This window comes from Mastacembelus armatus, chromosome 14 (genome assembly GCF_900324485.2).
Source record: "Mastacembelus armatus chromosome 14, fMasArm1.2, whole genome shotgun sequence".
Lineage (NCBI taxonomy): Eukaryota > Metazoa > Chordata > Actinopteri > Synbranchiformes > Mastacembelidae > Mastacembelus > Mastacembelus armatus.
Window position 1 is genome coordinate 12,958,550 of NC_046646.1, and position 20,183 is coordinate 12,978,732.

General features: G+C 39.7%; 2 protein-coding genes across 8 annotated transcripts; both read right to left on the minus strand.

The window, feature by feature from the left end:
* Positions 1–305: 305 nt before the first annotated feature.
* Positions 306–8,600, minus strand: birc2 (baculoviral IAP repeat containing 2). 4 transcript variants are annotated; one of them, XM_026328503.1, is made up of 15 exons: positions 8,514–8,600; positions 7,835–7,896; positions 6,235–6,564; positions 5,645–5,854; positions 5,264–5,544; positions 4,820–5,122; positions 4,316–4,595; positions 3,515–3,614; positions 3,284–3,362; positions 3,145–3,193; positions 2,548–2,790; positions 2,312–2,410; positions 1,693–1,848; positions 1,511–1,552; positions 306–1,261 (listed from the first exon to the last, which is right to left on the minus strand). In XM_026328503.1, the coding sequence occupies exons 4-15, from the start codon at positions 5,736–5,738 to the stop codon at positions 1,068–1,070; spliced, it is 1,920 nt and encodes a 639-aa protein (XP_026184288.1). In that variant the 5' UTR covers positions 5,739–5,854; positions 6,235–6,564; positions 7,835–7,896; positions 8,514–8,600; the 3' UTR covers positions 306–1,067. The 4 variants fall into 4 exon arrangements, with proteins under 4 accessions (XP_026184288.1, XP_026184286.1, XP_026184289.1 ...); XM_026328501.1 differs by having other exon boundaries at positions 5,645–6,564; XM_026328504.1 differs by lacking the exons at positions 6,235–6,564; positions 8,514–8,600.
* A 2,165-nt stretch (positions 8,601–10,765) lies between these two features.
* LOC113142983 (transcriptional coactivator YAP1-like) lies at positions 10,766–20,146 on the minus strand. Of its 4 annotated transcripts, XR_003296999.1 has the most exons (10): positions 19,539–20,146; positions 18,953–19,193; positions 17,345–17,544; positions 16,476–16,630; positions 14,071–14,172; positions 13,725–13,828; positions 13,433–13,551; positions 13,027–13,127; positions 10,941–12,717; positions 10,766–10,909 (listed from the first exon to the last, which is right to left on the minus strand). XR_003296999.1 is itself a non-coding variant. In XM_026328390.1 (9 exons), the coding sequence occupies exons 2-9, from the start codon at positions 19,154–19,156 to the stop codon at positions 12,539–12,541; spliced, it is 1,164 nt and encodes a 387-aa protein (XP_026184175.1). In that variant the 5' UTR covers positions 19,157–19,193; positions 19,539–20,146; the 3' UTR covers positions 10,766–12,538. The 4 variants fall into 4 exon arrangements, 3 of the variants coding, with proteins under 3 accessions (XP_026184175.1, XP_026184176.1, XP_026184177.1); XM_026328390.1 differs by having other exon boundaries at positions 10,766–12,717; XM_026328391.1 differs by having other exon boundaries at positions 10,766–12,717; positions 19,455–19,545.
* Positions 20,147–20,183: the final 37 nt, after the last annotated feature.

Consider the following 20,183-nt stretch of genomic DNA (forward strand, 5'->3'; position numbering starts at 1 on the left):
TCTAGTGAGTTATCTGCTTCAGGCCTACTATCACTAGTAATAATAATAGTAAGGGAAAAACTAATATATAGGTTCCCGTAGCATAAATGAACAGGATTCTTAAACAGTGTATTGCTTGTATGTAACTGCTCTGAGATTTACTGAAATCAGACAGTGGCAAATGTTGAGCTCAAGTTGGAACAATGTTTAGTAATATTTGTTTGCGTTTACTGAATAACAGCTAATGTAGACCACAAAACCGACAGCTGTCAGTGCCATGGGTTTGCAGGACCAAGCTCTTCATGCGTTTACTGACCAGACAGAGGAAAAAGGTAAGACACACACTTTATTTTGTAAAATAAATACAATAGCTGCTGATACACTGGAGATGCAGGTCATACAGTAATTGACAAGTCAGTTCAGGCGTTTTCCTGGTTTATATTCCTTTTCTGTATGAAAAAGCATGCCTTTGATTTATATTTGTAGTACCTTAAAGTAATTTTAGCTTCTCTCAATTAGACACAAGAACTGGTCTAAACTTTACAAGGGTCATGGGAATATGCTTAAGTTAATGTTATAGAGACACTTTATTTTCATAAAGTTTAGATTCTTTAATTCAATGTGGTTATATATTTGGATTAGAACAGTGCTGGGTTGACTGCGTTTCTTTGAGATTTGACCACAGTATTACAGTAGGATCAGTCAGCACAATTAATCAGACTGCTGACTCCAACTCTGAATTCAGTTCACAGGAATTGTGATATTATACTATACTATGTTATTGTAGAAACTGCATAAATATATTTAATAGAATGGTATTGATTTCAAAAATCCAACCCAGGCTTAAGAGTAACCGCCAGAGATCACATATTAATAGGGCCTCGTATTGAATGTTATAGTCTAATGTATTATTACATTCTATCAGGTAATGTTATGTCTGGGAGCTTTATGTGGTTATGCTGTTGGTTTTAATGTCTTTTAGGATGCACAACAACCAACCTGTTTTCTACAATGACTGTAAATGTATATTGCTTGCATTCAGTCACACGGTGACATGATATGTGGAAACGTGGCTCACAGCCTTCTGGTTATGAGAGGAAGGTTCGAACTGTGCCTTTAACCAGGCCTCTGCAGATCGGGCACTTGCGCAGTGACGGTGCACACTCTTTGCAAACCACCAGGTGTCCACATGGGATGAAGACAATGTTGACCTCCTTATCCATACACACTTTGCAGGTACGCTCTTCCTGCAGGCGCCGCAGCTGCTCCTCCATGGGGAGGTCTGCAAAGATAGAAATCTATCACTTTCCATCCTAACATCCACCATGCTAGTCTGCTAATTCCCTTTAACTGTTAAATGACCACATTTCTCAAAGGTTATGCTGTGGAGAAGCTACAGAAACATTCAGTAACTTGACATCATGGGACTTAAGTATAGAATGATCATTTCTTTTTTCATATAGAAGTTACAAAGCGTTGAATACGTTAAATAGTGGAATGAAAAATGTGAAGCTTGAGTGTGTCTTCATACCTGAAAGATCTTGGCTTGGTGATGCAGCTTCGTTTGACTGGGCTGAAAATGTGAATGAAAACATGTTAGCTCAGGCTGTGGTTTATGCAAATATAGTTTACAAATATAGTCTAAATTGTCTACGCTTATTTTCTTTAAAGTGCTGATAGTTAAATGAAACCTAAGCTTTGGGAAAGACATACCCATGAGATCTCTTAGCAAGTGGACATCGTTTTTCTGGATCCAGTTGCGGAAGACCTCAGCAGCAGCGTTTCCCTTTGTGAGGACGAGCTCTATTAGCCTGGCAGTTTGCTGCTGGGCTGACGTCTGAGCTTGTAGGCTGCTATACTCCTCAGAAGCTACAGGTCAATGGGGAAGCGTTACTAACAGTTAAGTTTTTGAACCACACCAGCAGTCAAAAGATTGGGAAAATGTGTCCAATTTTCAAATCACTTCTGATTATTAACCAATAAATGAACACTGAACAAAACTTCAAATAAGTGTGCTATGTTAATTTTACGCTGATTGACTTATACACCTTAAATGTGCAGCAGCTATAGATTCATGGGAAACCTGACATCACCCCTAATAAACTGTTTTACAAAACCCAGTTACAATTATCCTAGAAAACCATATTTAGCTATTTCATTGTAGTTACAAATCATAATGTAAATAGTTGTAGTAAAGTCTGTGAATCATTGAATTTCTACAAGGCACTTTTAACCATTTGTTTTAATTATAATTGGAACTTTTGGAGAAAAATATCAGGTTGAATGAACTCAGTGCCCCCTAGAAGAATAAAACGCAGTAAAATTAACTTACATAACACATTTTGTTCTCTTAAGTGCTCCAACACTGGTTCGACACTCTTTAGACGCTGGATCAACGCTGCCTGATGTCTCTTCACAAAGGTGAAACCATCTAAAAAAGAGAGAGAGAGAGAGAGAGAGAGTTATTAAAGTACTGTTCCTGATTTGCTTTTCTAAGAACAGTCAATAAATCAACTATCACATGGTTGTTCATTTTTATGAACAGCACATTTTCACCATCAGCTGTACCTGATGCCATCGCCTCTGCCAGCATCTCTCGCTCCTCTTCCCTCTTCTGGTCCTCGGCACTCAGCAGATCTGAAACCAGTTCCTGCACTGTTCTGTAGTTCTCACCACTGGTCAGGATCTTGCTCTGGACTGTTTGTTTGACTAGACTCCTCTCAAAACCCATCTCCAAGGCAGACTTAATCACAGGGGTGTTCATCATGATGGCATCCTCGGACCGCTCCTCTCCAGGAGCGAGGTGAACCACTGGTGGAAAAGAGAGAATATACATCAGGCTGGGTGATATGACTTGCTAACAAGAAAACTCTGATGCCTTTGCATTGTGTCATTTAATTTCAATAAGCTCCGGTTTAACAGGGATACCACCAAAACTCTTAATAAAACAGATGATGGCTAGAAAAGAGTTTGGCCAACCTCTTTCATAGTATTAGAACAACTTTGTTGAAACATTCATCCTGTCCTCTCTCCAAAATGTTGTCTGGTGTTTGCTCTAATTTGCTAATTTTTTGGTTCTTCTCAGTAAGTTCTTGTATAGTCCAGACATCCACTTGCCAAAAAAATAATTTCAGTTTTTACTTCTTTTTTTTTTTTCCAACTCACCAGGTGGATCCACAAAGTCTCTGGAGGCAGTGTCTCCATTTATCAAAAGCTTTTGGAGAGAAAACAAAAGCATTTTTAACTGACTTGCTATTTGCCAAACGTTAGAACCAACACCAGATTTATGTTGCTCTCTGCTAACCTGCTCAAACAGCCGCGGAAAACGGGCCTGGATCTGGTGAACGAACTCCTGTCCCTTCTCCTGGAGCAAGTATTCACACCTGCAGTTCACCAATACAGACATTTATACAAACCATTAGCTACATATCTATTTAGACAAACAATACTAGTCTAGGCTTTGATATAATGTGGCATAAAATGCTGTGAACATTGTCACCAAATTAAATAATCAACATAAAACAGCAGTGCTTACCGAGGAAACCATTTGGCATGTTCTACCCACGGATCGTCTCCGGACTCCCAGCATCGCAGGCCTCCATCGCAGCAGAAGCACTTAACATCATCATTACGACCTGGATGGCAAAAATAGAGGTTTCAGATTGACAATGGTTTTTCAGGAGGGGTTTCAAGGAGAGAAAAATAAAACTGTGATTCTGGTAAAAATGACTGAGATCAATCTAATTTCACATTTGTTTCTCCTCATTCATGTCCTGTTTTTTCTTAGAATCCGTGGTGATAAACTCATCCAAGTCAGGTGCTATAATTATCATCATGAGATCATGTTTATAAGCACAAGTCCTTTAAAAAGAATTGTCAGGACTTTCCAGCTAAAATGAAAATAAAAGACACTGAAAAAAACACCTGAAAATAAGGGACAAAACTCTTACTCATATTAACACTGTTATAAGAATTTACCTTATTTTGAGCTTTCATCTACACATTGTGAGTAATGTCTGTCTGGATTTCAATGTTGTTTTAGAAAAATAAAAATGACGACCCTCTTTGACATTCTGGGGATATAGCGTTTTTTAATTTCAATGTTAAGCAAAAACTATGTCACATTATACATTCAAACTTTGTATCTGTGTTTTTTCCCCAGGATGTACCATTTAGTTTTTTATGAGCAAAAACATGTGGACAAATGTACTTTCTGATTAAATTTAAGCTGAACTGATTTAATATTTGATACTATCCACACCCTGTCTGGCTTCTAAATGCTCCTCCTTATGAGGTCAAGGTCATAAAACAACATGCTTCTGGGTATTTTCCTTACCTACGTAGTAGAAGCCAGCTTTAGAAAGCTGGTCGGGCCGGACAGGGATACGGGTTGGCCAGTTAACGAAGGTGAGCAGCCTCTCTTCGCTCTGCTGCATGGCAGGGTTGGACACATTGCTGAGTGGTGGTGCTCCTCCTGACAGTTGTGAGGTTAATGCTCCAGACACAGCTCCAGCCAGCGACACATTGTCAGCTCTGTCCCCACGGACAAAACGACAATTTGGATAATGTCTCTGGTGTTCAGATACAGCTCTGTCACCTGGCTCCCAGTTGCTCAGCTGCAAATACACACAAAATTCTGTCACACAACTACTTTTAAAAAAAAATTCCACCCCTTATATACGTTTGACCTGAAGAATTATGTGGACGTACTACTGCCTGCCCACTTCTGTCATTTACTCCACCAGGTAAAAGTTTACTCCAAGTTAAAACCCAAACAAACCCATCTAACATATCAGCTATTTGCTCCTAAAGACCAACTGTGCCCTACAAACATACACACCTGTCCTCCACAGCTGAAACAGGCCACTCTGTCACCTTGGCCTAAATAATAGAAGCCTGCCTTGGCGAGCTCTGCAGGGGTTATGATGGAAAGTGTCCAGGAGTGGAAGGAGTCCAGACGGTCCTGTTCCCTGCGCATGCTAGGGTTGTGGCATGTTGGTCTCTGGTGGGACATGTCCTCTACACCACGAGAACTCAGAGGGCTGGAGGGCGGTGGAGCAGAGAAGCCCATATTTAGGTAGCCAACTGGCTCATCACTTTGGCTTACTGTTGGGTTAAGAGCTGCTGGGCCTGGTCCAGAGAGCTAGAAGAAGGGAAAAAAAAAAAAAAAATTCTTTCCTCAAAAACAATTGAATTAAATATTTTTCAGCTATAAATGCCTAGCATAAAGGGGCAATATTCTTCTAAATGCTCTTATTTTGTACAAATCTTCCTGTGTTCTTACTGGTATGGCTTGGGCAATGCGGAGTGGGGAGAAGGCAGAGTGAGAGGAGGAGAGCAGGTTGGCTGTAGATGGGAGGCTCTGGATGAAGGAGCAGGAAGGAGAGAGCAGTCTGTGTTTCTCTGTCGGACAGTCTCCGGCCTGCCAGCCCTCTGTCGTCACGTTACACCTGAAACACTGTACGCGGTCGCCCACGCCGGTGTAGAACCAACCTGCCCTCGCCAGACTTCGCTCTGTGACTCCTGACATTGGGAAACGAGCAAAGGTGGAGATGCGGAAGAGCTCTGCAGAAGAAACCAAATCATTTTGTTATTCTCCCTGGGTAGGCTTGATACCAAAACAAATATAAATAAATCATAAAAGTAAATTAAAAGAAATTGGTACCTGAGGAGTTATCATACTGCAGATCAGGTGGAGGGCCATTGCGACACAATCCCATCAAAAACTGGCTGTTTTTGAGTTGAACAAGAGTTTCCATGTTTGTTTTAGTGTGATAAAAGGCAAAAGTGATGTCCTTCAAAGGGAGAGAGGTTTGAGAAAACCCAAGGTCTCACTCTCTCACAGAGATACACACAATTACACTGAAACGAAAAACTGACACACAGGGGACAGGAAAGTGGGAAGGTTTAACTCAGATGAAGACAGTAGAAAAGAAAGTGATGTTTGTCTAAAAGTGAAACTTAAGCCAAAGAAACAAATGCACCAGTCTGAAACCACCATTACCACACAGCACGGGACTCATCTGTAATATACCATCCTTAAACATCCTAATCCTTGCATATAGACTTTACATCTGGATCCCTGTTACCTCTACGTAGTAGAGTAACATAAGTAACATTTTACTACTGAAATGTCATCGTTTCTTTTTTGGTTACAGTCCCAGTGGACACAATATCAAATAAAACACATCTTGTGCAGTAAAAAAGGATGAATTACTTTACATGAGATGTATAGTGTAAAAACAATAATCATACCATGAAACTGTGGTCAGATCACCCAGGATCAATGTAAACCTTATCTTGTATGCTGAGCACAGACATGTGTAGCACATTATTTACCCATTCCAACTTAAACATATGGCATGTGATTATTTGTACAAACTTATCAGCCTAAATTAAACAAATGTCACAAGCACACACACACACAGACCAAGGGATATGTGCTCTCAAACCCCTCCCCCATGTCAGACATCCCTTTTGTATGTGTTTAAGCCTCCATAACTGAATACTAAAAACCCAATAAAAAGAATTGTATCCTCCTTTGACAGGGATAATAAAGTCCCTCTAGTTATATGTCACGAGCACCTGTAGAAAGACAGAAAAACAGATAGAAAGAACACAAATGTTTTATTTTGTTCATGTAGAGGTATTCTCCAGAGGATTTTAACTTCTTTAACAAAATGTCTATGCGTTTCAAACTAAAGACCTTTGGCATTATCCTCTTTGATAATCAATGGCCAAGTCTGTACAAAAACTATTTGTAATTCTACTATAAATGACAGATTTTCCAAGAATAAAAACCATGGCAATAAAAACCTAAATGCTAAAGATTATGGCACATGAATAAATCACCAACTGCTAAAACATAAAAACATAAATTCAGCTGTCCTGTCTCAAATGCCACACATGTAAAAATTAAAGGCTAAATAAGTTTTTTTTTTTTGCAGTTAATCATTACTAAATGCTTACAAGGGGGGTAGCACCTAAACAAATTGGCATTTTTTAATTCAACTTTTGTTTAGTCTGTAAAATGACAATTTACAACTGTTGAAAGGTGTGGTAATATTTACTAATTTAATATTTACAAATGATTTAAAGCTGAATTAGATAAAGAAGTACTTCACAGATGTATAAATATACTTCGCTGTACATTGTGACGCTGTATGGGACAGATTTAAGGAAGGATGGATGAAACTGAACCCACAGAGGGGGAAACAGTCTGATATTTGGTCCTGAGTGTGGGTCTTGTCTCAAAACCTACAATCCTACAATTCCCATAATGACACAGCATCTGTCACTGTGTTAAATCGGTGGACTGTCCCTTTAACAAAAGCCCAGTCACCTTAGTAGATGACTGTATAATTAGTCATCTAAACCTTTTGGGAACAAAGGCAGTGTAATCCTGGCAATGCGACAGTAAATAACACAGACAATATAACTTACTGCGATGTTTCCCCTGCAGGTTAACCAGGTACTTTCCCAACGTCACCCCGTCCCGCCCTGATTCAAATCTAATTTCAAAGCTAACCCTAGCTAGGCTACGTCGTTAAACATATCGTAGTAGTGAGCTGGGTAAATTTATTATTTCCCCCGGCAGCCCAACAATACTTAATAACCCACAGCAGGGAAACAACGTGACATTTAACGTCCCACAATTAACCAGCGTGATAAGATCAGCGACCTCCACAGGCTAATGGTAATGCTAACGGCCGCTAATGCTAATATCAGTCAAACTACAGCACACGGCAGTCTCGAAGGGAGGAAAATAAAACTGGCTGCTTCGTCTGACGCAGACCCATGAGACAAAACAGTACAATAATGTGCATTTTCCTTTCCACTGGGGTGACACACTCACCGTTTCGCAGTTTATACCCAGCCGACTCGGAAAGTCCCACCCCCACCGCTGCTTCCGGTTAGCTATGCGTGAAGTGAAAAAGGAACAAAAAAACACAGATTAGTTAGAAACCCGTCATATATTCTCAGTCCGCAGTCCAGGAGTCCCCCTGCTCTTTTCTGGCACAGTGCTAAAAAAAGTTCCCATGTTTAATTAAATAGGTTACATAACACGCATACGTAACCAAAATGTTCTGGTTGTGGTCACGCAAACAGCTTCACACTTCACAGTGTCACTTCAGTGTTTATTTCCTGACAAACATCTGGGTAATCGTTTTATTTTGTAGCCTGATTATTATACAGCTGTTTTGCAAAAGCTGTCTAATTCTTTTAACACAGTTTTAGATTAAAAAAAAAACAATGAAAAGTCACCAAATGACAAAATAATTCAACCATCCAACAAAACTTTTAAAAGTTTATTTATTTGAAATATCTTTAAAATATCTACAACTATGAATATATCGCAGTTCACTGTTTAATCACAATGTAATGTAAAGACGGATGTTTTTAACTGATAATATCCCTAAGAACTAGGCTACATATGTAGCACTAATAATAGGTTAAAAATTTTTACCTTAGTTTTTCCAAGACTGCTATAATAATGGGACATGAAGAATATTCTCATTAAAGAAGGTACTTACACAGGAGCCTTGCTGAAGACCAGTCAGCTGGTTAGGTTATGCGAAGTCACCATCTGTTAGGGTAATTATATGGCATTTCCCTGACTTCCTCTGCACAAACCACTCCCGCTATGACAGATGATACAACTTTCGGTTTGGTTTTTATCACACCATTTATTTCAAGACAGGTGGCATATGTTTTTTTTTTTTTTTTTCCAACTTAGTAATTTACTTTATGTAAAGTACCTGCAATTTTTCTAAAAAAAATTCAGTGATCCCTCTGCGTTGAAATTTAGAAATTTTCTGTAAGTGGAACCAAAATTTTTAAAAAAGTTCTTTGTTGAGTGTAATAGGGGATAAAATGCATTTAAGCAAGTGACTTACAGCTTAAGTGTAAAATTTTAATCACATCTATGCTCAGAGAAGGAACAGCTAATTAGACCTATATACATTTGTATGTAAATGTTTGGTCAGTCATACATGTAAATATGGTAAATGCAACCGCTGAAGCAAATGGACAGAACTTGTTTCAGTGTAGTTTTTAAAGCTCACTAACCCAAAAACTAAAAAACAAAAACTGCAGTAATTGTAACATACAAAAGTTTGGGAACTTTTCTACTTGAAAAACACAGAACGTCATTTGTCCGTTAAGCCTTAACTGACTTGATTGTAAATAGCAATGAATTCAGACTGGTGACCGCTCCCTGTGCCATACCCAACTAATCCCACTGAATTAATTATGTATGAGTAGAAAACACAAATACAATAGAAACGAGCCACCCAAAAAAAAAAAAAAAAAATCAATGAGTAGTTTTATACTCATACTGAAGCTGAAGACAATCTGCACTAAAACATCTCTAGAAATGACAGGTGGTCAGGTGTATTTAAATGTTTATTAAACAGAAACTTCTTTTAAACTGATTACAGTGAGAATAAGAAGAAATATATTTATATAACACACATGCATAAAAAGGTACAAAACAAGTCTGATTGCCTCCACATTCTCAGTGAATAGAATAATAAACATTATATGTAACATAACGAGTGTAATGCATGCTAAGATAAATAATAGGTAGTGTATATGTTATCTGTATGAGCCTCTACCTTTACTTTAGAACAGATTACAAAAGGTGACTGGGCCCTTTTTAGGGGATGTGAACAAAATCTTTACCTTTATATGCCGTTATATATATATCTATATATGTATATATATAGATATATATATATGGCATATAAAAGAAGATGTTTAGAAGAAACGCTCTCACCAAAAAATAATTAGCAACTTCAAATTTCGAAAAAATATAAAAACACACTGCAGAAACCCAGGCAATAAAAACACATTAAAAACTTACTGTATTATGTAGTTTAGCAAAGGTAAGAGAGTTAAAGAGCTACCCATATTGATGATTATGGTCTGTATTACAGCACCAGTTAACTCTTGCAAGTAGAACAAAATATACCAAGTTAAACAGCATCCACAATTAACATGCTGCTTTTCTAAGGAGGCACATACAGCTCCAGAGTTGTAGCCTACCAATATCTGACAACAGGATGACTTTGTATTTTTTTAGTTCATAGACATTTTATATCATTTCAAGTGTTTTGTAAAAAATGTTTTTGAAGTGTTTTTGAACTGGTTTTTTAACTGTTCAAGGCAGATGTTTTCTATACATGCCTGAACAGTATGGATGAAAATCTGACAGGAGCATCTTGAAACTTGCTTCTGTTGTGTAATTGAACTCCATAGACTATCTTGGTCTATCTCCAGTAATAAATTACTCAATTCTAGTTTGACTTTCAAATAAGTTAGGGTTATTTAAAAAAAAACATTAAGAGATACAAGGTATTTAGGTTTACTGTTTAGAATGAGTTTTAATAATAGTATACTTATTGAAAAATGCATATTGGGTGTCATTGTTGGGTTAAACCAAAAAATTGTTTTTGCCAGAGAAATTTCTGAAAAGATGATTGTAAAAATGCATTATATTTAAGGTCATTTATATTTCTTTTGCAACTTTTGCATCAAGAGTGAAAAGAAATGATTTTTGAGAAAAAGGACGATGATAATGTGGGTTTGTATAGATGTTATCTATGCTGATTTATCAGTCATATGAGCAATGAGCTGGAAATAAAGGAAGCCAAAAAAAGCCAAGCTAGTCCACAATATTTGATGAAACAAAATGGATGAAACTGGAGAAAAGCTTTTTAATTTTGATGGACTTATATCAAACCTCAACCTGGTCTGCGTTTCGCTGTGTGTGTGTGTGTGTGTGTGTGTGTGTGTGTGTGTGTGTGTGTGTGTGTGTGTGTGTGTGTGTGTGTGTGTGTGTGTGTGTGTGTGTGTCCTCAGAGTAAAAAACAACTTATCGCATCAAACATTCATTAGTTTTTGTCAGTATAAAGGTGTTTAGTTCAACCTCAAACCTGCTGGGGTGCTGGCTGTTCAACAGAATATTTTTCATTTATGTTACAGCTGCGGTGTAAGAAACACATCCAAGCCTTGATAGCAATGATGTGGCATCACTTCATAAACAAGTGGGGAACATAATATTAAAGCTGTACAATATAATGCAATCCAATAACGCACACCTCCAATAAAAACTACCTTTGTGAAGCTTATGTATGATGAAGTGGACAAAGTGACTGCAACAATTTACAATAAAATGCAATTCAACACAACAAAAACCCAAGCACAAAATCAATATAACTGTTAGTAACTTCAAAATAGGTGATTTTATAGCAATGCTGCTGTAGTATCTTTGAGCGGTTTGTGGGTTAATGATATATATATAAAAAAAATAGCACACTTTAATAATAACATTAAAACATATTCAAAAAAAGAACAAAGGCACTATTTCACACAGCAACGATCAAATATCTAGTGGTCATAAGACCAGATGTGTCAAGATTACAATTTCCACGGGGAAACCTTGTATTGTGTTGGATTGCATTATACTGACCATGTGTTCATTTACTGTAGACATCCTCTGTATATTCCAGTGGTCCTGTTTGCAAACAGGGGTCTTAAAACAAACTTTATTTTAGTTTTAGTGTCCCGGGTTCAGACTCCTCTATGTACTGACACTATCCTGTAGCATTTCCTTCCCTAAATTCTTATGCCAGGCTTTGATTAGTCAGGAAGGGAGTCTCTTCTCTAACCAAAGATAAAGCTTAACCTCCTCAACTTCTCTGGAAAAAAGTGGAACGTATTACAGTCTTGGTTTGAGCAGCCCCAGACACGCACAGACATTTGATACATGATTTTGGCATGTGAGAGTTTTAACTGACACGTCTGGATGTAAATGGCACTTCTTAGTGTTCTCAATCTACTGGTTCGCCACAAGGGAGCGTCCTCTCCCTCCTGGTGTTTGTGTCACAGTATGAGCTTTGATTAGTGTTTTAATCCAGATACGTTCATGATGAATTCATCTCTCAGCCCTGACACTTACTTGTTAAGAAGATGTTTTCCAAACAATGTCTGTGCATAAAATCACAAATTTACAGATGTTACTCATTTTTCCCCACGAACGACATATTTCATGTTACTATTAAACATCTTTTGTGTAACTCTGGTGTTATTTAAATATTTATCACGGAACCAGATGTGTTTCTTTTTTTTTTTGCGATTGCGTAACTGCTATGCACAGACTCAGCTATCATGACTGTTTGTTTGTTTGCTCCAAACAGTAATACCCAAGTGGGGATAAGAAAAGATGTTTTTGCTCTAAAATTAGCGGTGACGCATTTAACCAGAGAAATGCGGAGCATCCTCTGAGGTGATGGCTAAAATGCTGTAATAAAAATATTGATGCTCCGTTGTGCATCTGTGGAAACCAGGCTCATAAAAAGGGGAATATCAGCAGCTTACCACCTCCTGTGAGAGTCAGGTGTTTTCATTCCTCAGGGTGCGAGTAGTGTTAGATATCCATCACTCAACAGTAGTGTATTCTCTCTGTTTTGTACCACTTCTGAAGCCAAAAATCCTCCAGAGTTCTCAGTCATGTTATGATAATTTGACCATACGTGGGGTGGTTTGCTGAGCATGTCTATAGCCAGGTGAGCAGGCTGTCTCTGTCCATGTGCGACCCAGACAGAACAGTCTCCATGTCCATCAGAAGGTCTGAACTGAGACCCTCGGGGATGCAGGGCATTAGCTCCTCGCCCTCAGACATTGGCAGTACAGGCATCGACTCCTGCAAGGCCATCGAGGCCTCGCCAGAGTCACCTGAGTAAGTCAGAAAAGAAACTCAAAAAAACTGAACTGTGTTGCACATCAACAGCGAGCTGGGAGAAATGTAGACATTTAATCACCTGTTAGGCATTTTCATAAATGTGTAGTTTGTTTTTATCTATATAGACGGGAGCTGCTGAATTCACAAAATACTACTACTATATATAGTTTGGTTTTAGTATGCATGTATATATTTATAATAGAGAGATGGTTTTGAATAATAATTTCCAAATGCACAAAGCCAATATCAGCATTTCTGTTGCGTGTTGTGTGTGTGTGTGCATGTGTGTGTTTGTGTATTACCAGTGTCCATGTGATCCACAGAGCTCAACATGTGGTCCGACGTGCGGGGTAAGCTGCTGACACTCAGACCACTGTCGGTGCTCTCATTACGAGAGTGAGCGCTGCACAAGAGAACATGCAAACATTCCCTTATATGTGATCATCTGTGAAAAAACTGGACTAACCAGTAGAAATTCTGCACAATCATTGAACTTACAGCACATTTTAGGAAACTATAATATGTCATATTTTCTTCAGGAACTGGATCTATGTTTTAATAGAGAGTATTAGAGTTTTTGTAAAAACTGGTGGCAGACAGAAGAACAGATTAGAGGTAGATGTTTATGGTTATGTATGCTGCAGAATATCCCTACTGTTTTGCATAAAGATTTATATTAAATGATAATAATATTAAACATGAACTCACCCATTAAGTGTAGGTTCATGGTTGGAGGCTCTGATCCTAACATCCAGAGATGGGACAAGTGTCTGTGCATTCCTGTCATGGTCCATCCCACCAGGCATCTGGTTCCTTCCTCCTGCCTCCTACAACACACACACACACACACACACACACACACACACACACACACACACACACACATCTGTTACATCTCAACTGAATATACAGTACATAGATAATCCAACCATATAACAGAGGAAATAACTGTGCAGTTTCTCAGCAGTACACCCAACTACTGTTTTATTAGATCTCTGACCTGTGGTATGATTTGCGGAGGGAGGCCTTGTTTGCATCGGAGCCTTTCCTTTTCCTGTCTTTGCTGCATTACCAAGCCAAGCACGCCAGGGTTCATCTTCTGGGCTGGAACATAAAATTCAAAGGAAAGCAACTTTTCGATAATTAAGTCATATATTGGTATAACAAATGGTACAGGCATAACATTTCAGCGATAACATATAAGGAAAACTTGTCAAAGCTTTGCGATCTTTCTTATTTTCATTGCCAAACAGCAACTTGTGATGGCGGACATTGGAACAAAATGTTTCTTTCATTGACAAACAAGAATTGTCAACTCAGGAGACACAAATTTGATGGTGTGCTACCTAGACGCGGGTCAACCCATGTGGTGGTCTTATTTATGTGATCGATGTAGTACACCTCTCCATCTGCAGTCACAGCCTGCTCCCAGCCTTCAGGCAGTGGACCTGAACAGCAGTGAAAGTACACAGTGAGAAGGCAAATGGTGGATGGAGTGCATGGAGTGCTGAGAGTAAAAAGTAGAACCTTGCCCACGTCCTTTAATGTCTGTGTGACTTCTAGTTGGTAGAGATTTAACCAACAGAAGTGAGGTTAGTGCGGAAATAGCTGCAGTACAGTTACGTCCTGTGGAGTCAAAATGTGCATGTTGCCTGGATGCAGTGGCAATATTCAGAATGCAATATTCAGTTCAGTCCAGCCAAATTACAATATATTCAGCACTGTGCAAACGTTTTAGGCACTAAAAATACACAAGGGATAGTATAAATGACTTAAATAGCTTTACATTTATCTGTCAGCTTCATACAAAGTGCAGTAAAGGATCCAAAACCTAAATCTAATCAGTATTTGTAGTACTCCCCTTTCCCCTTAAACCAGTAGCAGTTCCCTTTAGTCTGATCTGGTTTGACCTGACATGGTTTCTCCTGGTATTTTGTGGCACCTGCTGCAGATCTTCTGTAAAATCAGGCTGTCCCAGTGTCTTTTGTCCCTTCATGTGATCCCAGACTGACCCCACACTACTGAGATCAGGGCCCTGTGGGGGTCAGACCATCTGCTGCAGGACTCCTGGTTCTTCTTGCCTCAGAAAACAGTTCTTCATGAACTCTAGTGTGTTCTTTATGGACTTGTTCTGCACAATAAACCAGGGATCAATCAGACACCTGATGGTGTTGTGTGATAAGAATCTAAAACCTGCCTAAAACGTCTGCACAGTACTGTAAATTCAAGAGCAACACCTTTTTCCATGTCCCCATTAATCTGGATAATCCACAGAACACATTATGGTAGGTTTTCATTGGACTATTTCTTTAATAGAAAGTAGCTGTGTGGTGCAGGGCAGGTAGTATTCAGTGTGTTTTGCAAACAGTTTTTCCTGTTCCTGTTCCAATTTGACAACCAAAACAATGCGCCTCTACCTATAAACTTGCATTTACTTAAGAAAAAAATCTGGGGCCATATTCATAAAGATTCTAACAATCCTCTCCTAACGCAACTTAAACACTTAAGATTTGTTTTAGGATTCACCTTAGAGCAACTCAAGAGCAAGAAAAAGACAAAAACTCTGATCTTAGTAAAGAGATGGGGCTGACCCCATTGCTAGGCATGATGCATCATTTTGAAGACTGTGATTGGCTGTCAAAGACACAAACAAAACGCATGATATATTATAAGCCCTGACTTGGAACAAAAAGACCTATTTTTGTATATTTTAGCCTAATCACACACACACGATTAATCTGTTTAAAAGTAACTGGAGAAAACTGGCCCTGCTGTTTAAGGTCTATAATATAATATAAACTATACTGATGGGAGATTGTGACAGACCTAAGTCATCACTGCTGCACTGATGCGTTTTTCCAGTTGCCAAATATCTCTGAGTTGTGATGACTTTCATTTCTGGCATTGTGGCATGTTTGCTCTTGATAGGAGATGAGATAAGATACACCTTATTAATCCCTCAAGGGAAATTCGGCTAAAGTAATAAGTAGTAAATGTAATCAATAACAGATATGAGTGCACCTGTAATAAGATCAACTGCAAATGTAATTACTGCGCGATCTAACGTGTACCATTTGATTAACTTACTGTCAGTCAGAGGTGTGAGCACATTTAATCTCCCTCTTCATCATTTTCTCCTCTGCTTACAAAACTCCTGACTCTCTTAAAAGTCATCCTCCTGACTCCTAACAGTTTTCCACTCTAGGAGCTCTTTAAAGGATTAAGATGCTCCATCAATAACTTTTATCTTTACTAGGATCTACTCTTAAATTTTAAGGGAAATTGTTAAGAAACACCCACAATTCTAAGAATTTTCTTGGAATTTCGTCACCAGGATCTGCTCTTTGCGTTATGAATGTTTATGAACATGGCCCCTCAATTAATTTCTTTCAACACCATTTTTCTGATTATTGAGATTTGTGGTCGGTTTAGTGGGATGATCTGAACCTGATGATCTGAAGAGGCTGTCACATCTCTCTCTTTAGTCATTTCGGTCATGGACTGTCATCTGGGTGCAATAGTTAAAGTTCAGTGAAGCCTGGGTTTTTAAGTGACATGCGAATGTGATAACTCCCAGCAAAGTCATCAAAAGCCATGGATGTAGTGACCAAAAGGGAATCCCAGAGACCTGGCACCTGACACCCAGCAAAGACCTGGCCAGCAGGAGATGAGTTGAACTATGAAAAGCAGGCCTGTGCTTTGAAAAGACACTGGATGGTGAGAGAGGTGGGGGGGAAATCCTGAGTGATACCTGTCTCTGGGTTGATGCTTTGTGGTTGCGTAGTGGGTGCTGGGTTGCTGAGGGAGTGGGCATGGACCGGAGTGCCAGAGATAGGATGCTGAGCTGCAGCCGACTGAAGCTGTGTGAGGCGAGGGTCGTGCCAAGTGGTTGTCTTATCCAGGTGACTGCAAACACACAACAAGTCTAAACATATCTGCATCGGTTAAACCATGCAACCCGACGGATAAGAAGCATGAGGTGCGTTTAGCCTCGGACCTGCTTTACCTGTACTACCAGATGTGCGTGTACATCTACGCTGACAAAACTCACTGTTTGTGCTGTTTTAAACTATAGTCGCCTTTGACAGGAGTGTGAGCTGTCAGGCCATTTGTGCTCATGAATGAAACTGGCTGAAACTACACTGGTTGCAAAACTAGTTGGAACATTTTCTGTTTGCATGCAGATGATTAGTTTGAGTGCTGGTTATATCTCCACTGCTACATGTCACACCTCGCAGATTTACTTTCAGTCATATTCTGTCTTTAGGAAAATATTGAGGAGGAGTAAAAGGCCAAAAACCTAAAGAAACTTCCGGTAGCATTTAAAATAATCGTTACAGCATTTATGTTTGATTTTAGGACAATCATTCAGACAAAGCATGTAATACGCAACATGACTTAGGAAATTGAAAGATGTACTTTAATCTATTTTCTGATATTTTTAAGCTAAAATGACAAAATAATCATATACAACCCTAAACCGTATGCGTGCCAGTGCAGAAATATGGATGTCAGGACAAAGTGGGGCTGATTCTTTGGGTCTTTCTAAACAAGAAACCCTTCAAGTAACCGGCAGAGCAACAGATGAAACACGAAAAAAACTGGAGTTAGGCCTCTTACTTGAGGAAGTATCGTTGGCCAGTAGGCGTTTTGGCCATTTCCCAACCATGGGGGAGCGGCACGTCGTCAGGTACGATCGTTGTCGCTGCTACATCTGCTGCTTGAGTAGAGAGGGAGTTGACAGGGAGGGAGGCAGGGGAGGAATGGGCGCGGACGTGATGAGGAGTGAGAGAGCCACACACACCTCCATCCGAACTGGCCTGACGAGAAACAAGCAGGGTTAACAACTGCCATGACAAGCCAGAAACTGCAATCAGAAACATAAACCAGCAGGAAGAAAAGGTTTGGATGGATACCAGACTGAGCCAAGGTGGATAAACAAACTCTAAGAGAAAAAACAGTGAGACTGGTCATTGACATGACTGGTCGCTTTAAAAACGGTTTCATTACTTCTGCCAAAACATTTTTACTGCTGGTAGACTAAGATTATTGACACGGTCACTAACTCTAGCATATTTTCTATAAAATTGGGTCAATTCAGCTTTAGATATTTAATTAGTTGTTTGAGTCACTTCTATAAACAGAAAAAATTTGTCTCAAGGTGAATTTGCTGGTCATGAAATAAATAAATATGACATGTAGATGGTCAGAAATGCATTTTCCTCTATAAAAGCTGGTGCAGCTCTGTTCTAGACCGAAGAAGGTCAACCCTAAATGTTTCTCAGGGTGGCTGAAACCTTTCATCTATGTTTAACTGTATCTAATTATGTCCAATTTCACCCTAAATCCTAATTATAACCTCCAAAGAATAGGTTCCACTGGGGCTGAATGCACTTGTTGAGACTGACAGAGAATGTGCTCGTTTTAAAAGGATTAGTCTACAATCTTTTAAAGCAAATCTCTCTGAGGTTTTGAAATTTAGGCTACACAGCAAACCTGATAACTGCAAATTTTACAGTTGAGTGTTCAAGGCTAACCTGCACTGTACAGCAGCTGCATCTGTAATGTGGCTAAATTGTTTACTGTGACAAGTAAGTGGTTGGGAATACAGTACATGCTTGATACAGTAAACCGAACCAGAATAGAGTAACAGTGGTCAAAAGCAGATGCTCACTGTAAAGAAACAAATGCTGCAAACCACAGCCACAAACCTGACCATCAAATCGACGTTCTCCTTACGGTCTCACCAACATGTGAACTGAAAACCCTTATTAATCACAACTAGAGCTGCAATTTTAAACTGACAGCTGCTTTTTTTTTAGTTAGTTTAAAAATAAAGTAGCTAAATATTAGAATATATAAATCCAGCTTCTCAAATCTGATGCTTTTCACTGACATAAGGTAAAATCTTTATCTAAAACATTTGGGTCAGGGACTGTTGGTGGAATCAAAAGTCATTTAAAGACCTACTGTTTTTTCACTATATATATTTCTGACATTTTATAGAATAACAAACACACACACACACACACACACACACACACACACACATACATATATATATATATATATATATATTGTCCTCGTCATGTTTCAGGATTAGGGTGGCCAAAACTTTAAGGACAACAACAACACCTTAGTGACACAGGGTGTGAAGTACTGTGTGTTTCTATTGTTCTGCACATATACACCGTGTAGCTGGCAGTAAAGTGAGCTGGGGGTCAGTACTTGTCTGGAGTGGCCTCGGGGGTCCGGCTGCCTGAAGAAGGAGTCCGGCAGTTTCCTCAGCCTCATGGGCACAGAGGGGGGCTGCCTGCCCGCCTTGCCGGGGTTCATCACCGCGTTAAAAAGGGCCTCCAGCTCAGTCTGCGAGTCCCCGCGGACGTGCACGATCTGCTGCCCGGCCGGAGGCGCGCCGCGGTGCGCGTCCATGTCGCCAAAGTTTTTCGCTTTTCCTCGAAACAAAAATCTGTTGGAAAACCGAAATCACAAGAACAAACAACAGACAGAGAGTAAACAACAGGCACGTTAAGACTAGATGTGTGAGAGCGCTGCAGCTATGATCGGATTTGTTTACACTTTTTTTGCCCTCCAATCCCCCAACACACACTCACACACACTCACTCACTCAGTCACACACTCCCCCACCCCATTTTAACTTTTGTGTCGTTGTCTGTTTCGAGCTGTAACATCTCGGAAGTTAATCGGCTGCGCAAAGAAAAACAATCACCGGGTAGTGAAGTCGAAGGAGAGAAATCTGAGGCAGTAAAATCAATCTGAGCAGCGCACAACGCGTTACATGCCTCCCACATACCTTCAAGCAGCCAGACCGTTTTCCCCCTCTCTCTCTCTCTCTCTCTCTCTCTCTCCCTCCCTCTCCCTCTCTCTCTCTGTATATTCCTGCAGCGGAAAAAAAAATAAGTTTGGAGAAATCCGATCCGGGAAACGGTGATTTCCGACGCCAAGTCTGGACTTAAATCCTCCGCAGGTGGAAAAAAACACCCAGATGTTTGGTACTGGCTGGAGAAAAGTGATTTCTGCGAGACCTCCAAACTTTTTTTCACATCCACCGTTGAGTCCAGATTCATGTGATAGTGCTGAGGGGCGGGGTTGTCGGGTTTAAAGCCGCCGCAGTTGCAGGGCAAATATTTCACTCTAAGAAAAGACACAAATCATTAGCACAAGACGTCGAAAACGGTTTATGTAATAATAATCTGGGCCGAAACAAGTCGCCTTTACGCGTGAAAACAAGAGATGTTGTTGTTGTCCAGTGATATTTATGCTTTGATTTCTCGCTGTACTGTTTCCATGTTTGAAGGAAATAAACTGAGGGCCAAGTGTCGACAGAGGTGACAACACAGAGCCACAACAAGAAGAGAAACCGGAGCCCGAAGTGCTGGAGTCTGTGCTTTGGTTTCTCTGGGCCTGGGTCTGGTGTGAGTTTAAGGAGGGGGTGGGT

Bases quoted from the DNA above. Each gene is read 5' to 3' on its own strand.
- birc2 (XM_026328503.1), bottom strand. From the start codon at position 5,738: ATGGAAACTCTTGTTCAACTCAAAAACAGCCAGTTTTTGATGGGATTG. The intron at 3,194-3,283 runs GTTAGCAGAGAG...TCTCTCCAAAAG, and splicing joins TTCCGCGGCTGTTTGAGCAG to CTTTTGATAAATGGAGACAC. The intron at 2,411-2,547 runs GTACAGCTGATG...TCTCTTTTTTAG, and splicing joins GGCAGAGGCGATGGCATCAG to ATGGTTTCACCTTTGTGAAG.
- LOC113142983 (XM_026328390.1), bottom strand. From the start codon at position 19,156: ATGGACGCGCACCGCGGCGCGCCTCCGGCCGGGCAGCAGATCGTGCAC. The intron at 17,545-18,952 runs GTACTGACCCCC...GTTTCTCGTCAG, and splicing joins CCCGAGGCCACTCCAGACAA to GCCAGTTCGGATGGAGGTGT. The intron at 13,829-14,070 runs GTAGCACACCAT...TTTATGTTCCAG, and splicing joins ATGGGTTGACCCGCGTCTAG to CCCAGAAGATGAACCCTGGC.